Source organism: Geospiza fortis, unplaced genomic scaffold (genome assembly GCF_000277835.1).
Source record: "Geospiza fortis unplaced genomic scaffold, GeoFor_1.0 scaffold346, whole genome shotgun sequence".
Classification (NCBI taxonomy): domain Eukaryota; kingdom Metazoa; phylum Chordata; class Aves; order Passeriformes; family Thraupidae; genus Geospiza; species Geospiza fortis.
Window position 1 is genome coordinate 3125202 of NW_005054361.1, and position 10394 is coordinate 3135595.

General features: G+C 37.7%; 1 protein-coding gene across 1 annotated transcript in view; it reads right to left on the reverse strand.

Annotated features, from left to right (window-relative positions):
• The window catches only part of LOC102032839 (prostatic acid phosphatase-like), a 13961-nt gene extending 10851 nt beyond the window's left edge, over positions 1–3110 (reverse strand). The window contains exons 1-2 of the mRNA XM_005423950.2: positions 2997–3110; positions 1573–1668 (exon numbers count right to left, since the gene is read on the reverse strand). Coding sequence (XP_005424007.1) covers positions 1573–1668; positions 2997–3110 — 210 coding nt within the window. The remainder of the gene's footprint in view (positions 1–1572; positions 1669–2996) is intronic.
• Between the last annotated feature and the right edge of the window lie 7284 nt (positions 3111–10394).

The following is a 10394-nucleotide window of genomic DNA, read 5'->3' on the forward strand; positions in this document are numbered from 1 at the left end:
TTCCTTAAAGACCCCTGGGGTGTTGACTCCACCACAATCACACACAGTGTCCCTGTAATAGTCTATATTGCCATATTTTTACTAGTACCTGGCCTAAATTTAAATATTTTCCACTTAGCTCATGTAATCATTACTCTACACTGGGATCTCAAGTACAGTGATTACTCGTTGCTTCCTAAAGCAATTTTCTAAGTTGTGGGATCACAGGATAATTCAGGCTGAACGGGGCATCAGGAAGTCTCTAGTCCAACCTCCTGCTCAAAGCCAAGTCAGCTGGGAGTTACTCAGGACCTGCTGTGTGTGCATATGATCACCTCTTTCTCTTGCTGGAATTGTGCATCCAGTTTCCTAAGCTGTATGTGTCGTTTAGGTTTCTGCCCCAACTTGCCTAATATGCATGTTGATGTTATTAAGTCCTGACTTCTGGGTCTTGAAGTCTTCTATGCCTTGGAGCAAGCTGGCATGGGTTGCTGAACTTGCATAGCGTTTATATGGAATGATTGTGTCACAGCTGAGTTGGGAAGCTGCGCTGTTACTCCTGTTTCTTCAAGGGAGTTGACATGAGCAGAAACAGCACTGATTTTGCTTTGGAAACCAGTTTTGCCTCCTAAGAACAGTGGGGAAGAGGAACTCCTCAGGCAGTTTGCTCTATTCTGATTTTGGTGGAGACCTGGCAAGTTCTTTTAGGAGAGAGACCCACAGGACATAAGGTGTGTGTTCCTAACACAGAGACACACCTCAGGTCTGCCTCCATATGCACTGTAGCCATTTGTCTGGGGCAACCAGACTTCTGGCACTTCTAAACTACTTCAGGGAGACTGCCTGGTTCTGAGTGCTGGGCAGATAACTGGCAGCTTTTTCCATCCAAATAACATATCTTGGGAAAAAAGGAATGAAGCACAAGCACACAGACATAGTGGGTCCTGCCTGTGGGAGGGGAAAAAATACCCAGTGTCCAAATATTGCCTTGCAGTCTGATAGCACAGTTCACCTGTGGCTCCATTTGTAAGAGGTGGCAGCTAATAGAAGTTACAGGCACAGCATCTGTCAGATACAGTATCTGTGCTGCTTCTGGTTACTACCAACAGCTGATTCCACAAATGCCTGCACTAAAATAGTTGAGTTTTAAATCGACTTTCTTGGGCATAGCATAAGAAAAGCTTCTGCTTGTACTGAACTTTAACAGTTTATGAGTAAGGAAGCACTCCTGTTCAGCAGAGATTGAGGGAGGGTTGTGTCTGTAAGCACTTCCATCACCTTCTGTTACTGATGGTTAAATCTTCCTTTATGGTCTCAGGTGAACTGGGATAGTCACTAGTGCCTGGCTCCTCCCAGAAGATCCTGGTCTGCAATCAAGAAGCTCAATATGCTGACACTGGACCAGGATAGGCTGACTCAGTTTCATTCAAAATTATTGAGTGATGTTGCTGTAGTTTACTGATAAGTTCCTTGGCTGTCCTTAAGTAGCAACTTAATAAGGGTTTTCTCGAAGTGAAAGCAAAGTTCCAACTCCCAAATATCAATACAACATCTTTCAATATTCCAGTTCTTTGCCCAGGTAAACAAACTCACCTTGGTAAGTTGGCCATATCCCTGTTGTCTTGCAATTTCTTTGTGCTTATCAGTTGGGAAAAACTCCTGTGGGGTATGATCACCATGGCGAAACACCTGATAAAAGAAATGAAGTTCCTTTTTTGTTACTGGTATTTTTGTGGTGATTATTACTAATTAGTGTAGTCACAAGCAATATGCTATGACAGTGAGTACTGTATCTGACAGATGCTAAGTATATTAATGGTGCTTGCCTTAAATTTAGATAGCTACATTTCCTGTTTAATTTATTTAGACAAACATAACTGGTTCTTTTCTGGCATTTGAGAATAAATTAGCTCAAATAAATTTTTGCAAGTTATAAAAACTACAGGATATCCTATTATATTTTAAAGAGGTTTTATGTATTTTAGAAGGTATAGACCATAATATTAAATAAACAGAAAACAAACAGAAGTGTGTTAGTAATTTTTCAGAGATATTTGAACATTAGTATTTTGGTATGACTAAATTGGGATTCAAAAGGAAAAAACAAAACTATTACTAAAAGTGACAGTTCTGTGGCTGAGTCCTGTGAAATTCTCTTACTTGGCAGAAATTAGCCTTAAAAAGTCATATGTTGGCTTTTTCATCACAAGGGGTGATAAAAGTGTTATCTAATATGTAAATACAGGCTAAACTGCTGCTCTGAAAACATTGAACCTGTTTTGAAATTTCACTTCAGATAAAAGCTGTATTTATAAGGTACATTGGATTTTTTCATTCATATGATGAATTCTCTGCTTCCTATTCTTTGCAGAATAATTCGCCATATGATTCTAAAATTTTAAGATTTAAAAAAAAAATTCTTAATCCAAGCAGGGAGAAATTAAATCAAAAACTGCAAGAAAAAAGCTAATATTAATGATCTGTGTGTGTGTGATGTTCAGAATAAGATTCAGGTTTCCTGCAAACAAATGGTAAATCATAACCATTGCAAATAGCATTAGCTTCAAAGCATTGGTTTCTGTGTTGCTTGTTGAATGTCATTGAAACCTTGAGTTTCACATACTGAAATTTACTTTCTATGTTAGTCCATTGAAACCACTGGAAAAGTGGAAACTCTTCCATGGTAAAGAGGGCTTTTGCGCAGTTGGTATTTAGTTGGTATTTATGAAATCCTCTTTTACATTTAAAACAGAATCCTGTGTTATTTTTCACTTAGTTCTATAAAAGAAGCATTCTATATCCATCTAGAAAGTAAGTTCATGTAGGAGTGCACAAATTAGACAAAATTATAAAATATTATTCAAAATTAAGATTTTTTTTTGGACAATACAATAATGAATTTTGAATATGGAGGAAGCATTTAAATATTTGAAAAGTTTTCCCCTCCTCTCTACCCTAGAGTACAAGAAGAGTAGTAAGTGACAGGTTTTGAAGAAATTTCATTTGCCCATACTTACTAGGGACACAAACTTCAGTTTTCTTTTAGCTGTTGTTTGGTGAAGAAAGATGCAGAAAAGACAGAACAGGAAACACAGACTCCAAATTCCACAGACCAGCTGCCTTGCTCTCATCCTGAGGGGAGCTTTCAGCTATTTTGCACACCAAGGTCCCTGGCTGGATGTGGTGATACAGTAGATACATGGCTAAGAGGGGTGGAGTCAGTCATGCTTAGTGAAATCTGAGAATGGGCTGTGAAGTTGCCTCTCTGTCCTCTTCTAGGGTTAGTGCTTTTCAGGGAACTCATGAAATGAAAAGTGTATTTCTCTTTTGTACTCAATTTCTGTGTCCCATGTATTGCATGGAGTGAAATCTCTGAGCTCTCTAATTCCTGCCCCTGGCAAGGCAGGTGAATGTAAAGAGCTGGAGGTTGCCTTCTGTTATTTAGCTAGGATTTAGTATGGGTCAGTCAGCCTTCCCAAATATGAAAATGCTGTGGGTATCTTACAGTATGCAAAAGGGCTATTAAACCATCTGCATTCCTAATATTCCCAATCTTCTTTGAACACTTAGTACTAGAAGGGGCAGTGCTAACAAATGTCCTTTTATAAAGTCTCTCTGGATTTTCCTGGGATTTGGCTGTGATTTGTAGGAGGAATAAGCAATAGAAGGTTTTGTTGCAAAGGAACAGGAATGAGCCTAAATTCATTGCAAAAAAATAAAAATATATTAATGAACTTTCAGTCTCTTTAGTAGATTGTCTCTAGTGGCTAAGCATGTGACACTCTAGTTTTCTAGAGCTATCCCCTAGAATTTCATACAGTTAGTTAAATTTAAAATTTTCAAGTTTCTCTTGCTGCAAACACTCTTATTGTTATAGTGTGCATATATCAAGAGTTGTTTCTGTTATTTACCCAGTATATTTTAAAAAAGAAAAAAAATCTGGCTCAGAGACACCGTTGCTAGAGACGGGCTTGATCTTGCAAGTTACTGATTTATGTTCAGTCCATTAATGTATTAATGAAAGTCCTGTTAATATGTTAAAATTGAGGCTGATTTCTTAGTCATCAAAAGCTCTCTGTAAGAATTTAAAAGAAATTATTGAAAACAAATTATCATGTTGCTACCCAAAAAGGTTATATAATCCCAAACTAGTTTAAGGCACAAACCAAAACTTTTCTTGTGATTATTAGATACAGACTTCTCTATGGGGATCAGTTCTCCTTTCTGATGAAACAATGTTGTATCTTTCACATCTGTCAGAGCTAAAGAGATTCCTCTGTGAAACATCCAGGTGTCACACTTTCATTTCTGCTTTTATCTCTGACCATTTAAACAGATTTATTAATAGAAAAGTGTGGTGGGTAGTTACATTTATTGAGAAAGAAAATGCCCTTTTTTTTCTTAATTTGGAGGCACCTGGGGGGATATGGGTCAACAGGTTGAAGCTATTCATACCCTGTATATGTCATACCTCAAAAATTTCTCTAAAGAGTCTGTATTTTGCTGTTTCTAGAGAACATGGCATCAGACACTACTCCTAAAATACACTTCTCTGCAAGACAAAATAGACCAACTCAGAAAAATTAGGCAAGTTCTCAGATTTGCAAGGCTCCAGTCAGGTTCTTCATATACGCTATTCATGTCTAGGAGGGACTGCAGGTCTTCAACAGAAGCAGAAATATTTAACTTTCATCTTTTCAAGTATCCATTGTCTCACCCTTTATGTGAGACTTCTCTAATTAGGAAGGTAAAATTACTCTTACTTTGAGGATAACAAAAATTAGTGTAAATATTGGTGTAAAAATGTTAACAAAATGTGAAAAAGATATTAGTGTTAAAGCTGATGTTTGCTTTGATCTGATCTTGATGCTTCTAATTCTGTGAGAAGAGACATATAAAGGGCGGGAATTGTTTTTAAGTACACCATGTTGATTAATTCTGTTCCTGTTGAAGGTCACAGAGGGAGAATGAAACAGTGTGCTGTGCCATGGTGAGAGGTGTGTAAACTCTAGCTGTTCCAAAGTAAAGGTAACTGCGTCTGTAATATGCTTGCAGCCTGTGTTAAAGGAACAGCTGAAGGTGGAAGAGGAGAAGATAATGATAAAGGTAATAACTGTACCTCCTGTACCTCTCTCTTCCTTGGGAGTACAAAGGATAATATATGAGGTGTAGATCACATGCCTTTATCTTACCAATAAACCTGATGAAATATTTATGGTATCATGATAAACATAATATTACTAAGCAAATAAAAGTACAGCTTTGTGTTGTGTTCTGTACTGTGATATCTGAAGCTGCTGGATCTTTGACATTTTTGAGGGAATGCAAATGTTCATTAACAATGCTCCTGTGCTTTAAAACTGTTTCATGGCTTAAGTGCTAGTATATTATTTTAAAGCTTATTAATCCAGAGAACAAAATTTTGCCCTCTAGCCCCAAATTACAATAGAAAGAATCCTTTCCAGGCTGTGATGCTCACCCCCTCCCCCCACTTTTAAGTGTAGGATCAAGTCTGTTTGGTATTTAGAGGGTAGGATTGGATTTGCAGCTTGAGATGCTACTTCTTCATTGACAATGGAGAAGGGTCAGAGTTGGTTGAAGATACAGTGACAAGAATGTTAGAGGAAGACTCCAGTGTAGAATCAGTGTGGGGAGAAGGAGGCAGGTGGAGGAAGGTTTCAACCTGCCAACCCTGCCTCCCCTTCTTAACCCTGCCTGAAACAACTCCTTAGTGGGATTGTTATTCCAGCCTCTGGTGTTGAAGTCATGTTTCTGTGGCTTCTGTAGTTTTGGTGTCCATGTCTGCTTCCATAACTTTCCCCCATCTTCTTTTCTCAGCTCCAGTCAGATCAAGGCTAAATGTGTCAAGAGAGTTCAAGGTTTGCTCTGGTTTACAGTGTACCTCTTTGTCTCCTGCTTACATGCTATGGTTAAATGATGAAGAAAAGCGACGGTATAATTTCTTCAGCTGCAATAAACTAACAGTCCGAACAACAACAAAAAAAATCTGACTCCAAGCCACTGGCTTAATAGGTAAATAGGTAGGAATCAGCTGCCTTTATTTGGCTAATACTTAACAGAGGCTTCTTTGGTCCTTTGTGCTTGGAAAACAAAGGCATATCATGTCACCATGCCTTGCCTCAGGCACACGCTACCCCTGCCTCAACATGAATTCTGCCCCAATCAGATACACCTTTTCTGTTAATGATTTCAATGTTGGCATGCAAGAATACTCATTCAATAATACTCTTTTCTGCACATTTTCAGACTGAGTTAGCAGCATGTCCAGCTGCTTTGAGGAGTTGGGTTAAGGCTTGTTTTGAATATGAACAAAATGGGGTAGCTTTGTCCTGCAAATAAAGTGATCTTCATGGGTACCTGGGGCTCTTGAGAGCTGTGCATCATGTCCTTGTTACTGCTGTCAGAATACATCCCTTATTACCCCATATTCTCTGTTCTTCCTTGAATTGCAGCAGAAAAGAGGAGACAGCAGTCATTGTTGGGACTTGTAAGGACTACTGTTGTGGCTGTTCTCAGGCCATTCAGTGTTCTAGGCAATTGCCTTCTTTTTGGGTTCAAAGCTGCACTCTTGATGTCATCTGAGACAAAGTACTTTTTTTGCATAGTGGCCAGCTTCTTCTCTGTTACACTGATGCAAATATAGAGTAACTGTTTAAAAGCTGATGAACTTAATCTAGGTATATTTTCCTTGTGTTTACACAGCTGGTCTTCCACTGATGATGTTCTCAGCACCTTAATCTGGAGTTTTGCTGGGCTGTAAAACTCCCTCCTCTCAAATGTGGGCACTTTCTCTCCAGTTCTCTATGACTCATCAACTTTTGGTCATAAAATACACTGACATGGTGGAGTTGGCAATTAAGATGCAGTTTGGTAGTTGTGTTTTAACAGATGATTACTATAATACCAGAACAAGGGTTTGTTGGCAGTATTCCACAGAGTGGTGGTTCTTGTTTTGATCTTGGGCCATCAGTGAGTCACAAACCTGAATTTTGTGCAGTGCAAAATTCCATTATTCTTTTTTTCCCCAAAATTCTGTGGACAAATTCAAGTAACCTTGCATGAGTGTAATGGATGGCTGTATCCCATAACCAGGCTACCACTGCAGGAAAGAAGTAAGGGTTGGAGCAAATGGCTAGGAGATGGGAGGCCTTTACACCAGTGACACTGTCTAGTTATTTAGACTTGCTAATGAATTGTATGGACCAGCAGGATCATGTTGTTTTGACAGTGAGAGATGAAATATTACTTGTGCTGAAAGAACATTTTGTTCCAGCCAGCCATGGCCACAGCTGTTAGCTTGGGCGTAAAGAACAAGTGTTTCATGCAGGTGCTGACATCAGTCCAAACAACCTCCCTGTGTGTAATCAAGCATCAAGCTATTGTCCTTGTGCACCTTAGAATACCTGAGGGGTTTGGGTTGCTGCTTTCTTTAAATTTTAATAACTATATTTAACTTTGAGAGAGGCTACAATAGCTATGATTAAAGCAATTGTTCTGCTCAGCTGGAATGATTTCTGATCATGCATTAGCACAATGCTGCAAGATTTGAAATGCAAATATGTGGGAGGGAGTAAATGTTCTCTCAATAACTTTTTTATTTCTATTGGAATAAAAAACAAAAAGTCCTTTATAAAAATACCAGCTAAGTTAAAGTATAAGCCAACAATTTCTCATAAATATTGTATCTTTCTGGTAATCAGTGTCATTGACCCATGTGTGTGATTTACTTTTTGATATTAAATCCTGAATTAGTAGTGAAGAATTAATAAATTAGCTGTTCCTTCAGATCTAATTCCTCCTCCTTCTCCTTTCTGTTCTGTTCGTGTACTGTTATCATGTTTCAGGGTCTTCAGATTCTTGGAGGTTTTGGTTATATTTGCTCTTCTTCACTTAAATCAGTAAAGCATTTTATACTAGGACATAGGCATGCTTTCATGGCACATTTCAAATATTTTTCTATCAGATGTTTTCTTGAGAGGCTGGTGATTAATTTAAATATTGCCACAAAGATTTTCTGAATGAAACTGTCAGAACTGTTAAAATGGATGACTGTGCTTTTATGTCACTACAATGTGTTTATTGATACTGACTAGACTGGCTGGTGGTGGTGTGTTTCAAAGCTCTCCTAGGCATTTCCAAGGAAATTTGCATTGACTGTAAATATGGCTGTTAGAAACAAACTGTGTATTTTTCCTTTAGGTCATATGTCCAGTTTCTCTCACTTTAAATCAAACTAAAATAAATATTGCATATCAGGGTAATAAAAATTTGAAACTGTCCTTTAATTTAGAAGTAACAATGCTCTGTCAGGTATCTCAATTGGCCTCAACAAAGTACCTTGAATAATGTCCCATTTTCTTACCTACTATAATCTTGTGTTGTTCATATTTGTCTTCACAGACACATCCATAAAGAGCAAAAAAGGCATAAAATTGCCTTTTGCAGAAATATGGGACAAACTGTCCAGAGGGCAATAGCTAAGATGGAGAACAGACAAAATGGTACTGGCAATCACCCTGTTGTTTTGTTTTGGGATAGTTGTGTGGGGGAGTGGCAATAGCTTCAAGGAACCCAATTTTTTAGAAAAAGAAGTGCCAGTAAAAGGAAGATGCACCTAAAATCATGCAGGGAATTGACCAAGGCCTTTCTGAGCTGCTGCCACTGCTGAGACAGATTAATATTACCTTCAAATACCTATAATTCCTGGAAACAACCAAGCTACTCATTATTTAGCAGCTTAGCTGATAATTATAATGTGGGTTTAGTTCTACAAAGTGTAGGTTTATTGATTTGATTTATAACATGTCGAGCTTTCCAAGGAATCGGGAAAAGCCCTACATAAAGCACAGAATGCTTTGATTTTTTAACCCGAAGTACATTGGGTAACTGTAGCACAATCCAGGCTATTCCAACAGCATTAACAGACTTGGGCTTTGGTGGAACCTATTTGGTTAGGTGAGAGCAAAAAGTGGGTAAGAAAGTTTAATGCTTCAGGTAGTGGGGAAAAATGCTACCCAAAGCAATCCTGTGTTTAAAAGGTACATGGTTAGGTTCACGTTCTGATTTATATCAGTAGAAGGAAGATGGTAGCCCACAAAACATACTTCCTTTTGATTTACAGTTTGCCAAGCAGGAGAAATTTGGTCAACATTCCACATATGATTCTTCACATGTTTTCCACGCACACAAAATAGTGAATAATTTGTTACGTATTTTCAGTTAAACTATGAATCTCTTCTGCCTGGATCAGAGTACTGTCTAAGCTTAATTTAAAGCAAACAATGAGAAAAATACAAGAGCATGAAATGCAAGTTTATTTTAGTGCAAACCAAAGAAAAGCTGTATGTCTAAATACGCATGAGAACCAAGAAATAGTACAATAGCTTGAAGAATATTTGCCTTTATCTGCAGGCACTTCAGATAAATATTTTGCAAAAGCGTATTGCCATCTAGTGTTAAACTGTCTTCTGTTCATTGCACTTTGGGCCGCTGTGGCTGCAGTAGGTTCCTGATGGACACTTCTGTGAGAATCATTGGAAATCCCATAAAGTGTTGAGAAATGCAGAACAGCATTACTGCAATCAGACGTCGAGAATACATGGCCACATTTCCAAATTTAAATAAAGATTAATTTCAATCATTTTTCACTCCTTTATTCAGGGTTGCTGGCAATATATATGTACCCACCAGAAGGGTTTTTTAAGTCAATGTCTGGTTCTTCTTTCAACACTGTGAGAAGTGGTGAAAAAAGAGTGCAGTGATTTTTATATATTTGTGTTATTAACTCTTAAATTATTTTCTCTTTCTATATTTTCATCTCTGTTTTTCAAGGATCAAGCTGGGGTAATGTAATTTCTTCTCTTTCTCTTTTCACATATTTTGTTGGGGATTTTTCTCCTCTGTGCCCCTCAGTTCTTGATTTTACTTAATGTGAAAGAGAGATATTCTGGATGTTTTATTATTGATGATATTCAAAGATGACATAGCTTTCACATTTCTCTTTCTATGCTTTATTTTTAATTTGAAATAATTTGATTCCCAACAATGACTTTAAGATAGTGAGCTCAACATTAAGAACTTTATCAGCTGGCTGGAAACACTTCCTTTTAAAAAGAACTTTCAGCTCTGGAACATCCTGCTTTATAGTTGTATAAAACTTTGCTGTACTTCAGCGACTGAAGTTGTAATTTCCTATTTGTATGATGTTAAAAAAAACCCCATTTTCATCTAGAAACATATAAAGAAAGCTCCAGTATATCCAGCAACACTGCCTTCTCTGTTAAGACACTTTTCTCAACTGATGGGAGGAAACAGTTTTCAACCATTCAGACTAATGGCTTTGCATGGAACAATTTGCTGAAAGTTGTTGGGTAGGTAAAGAAAAGGAAAAGGAG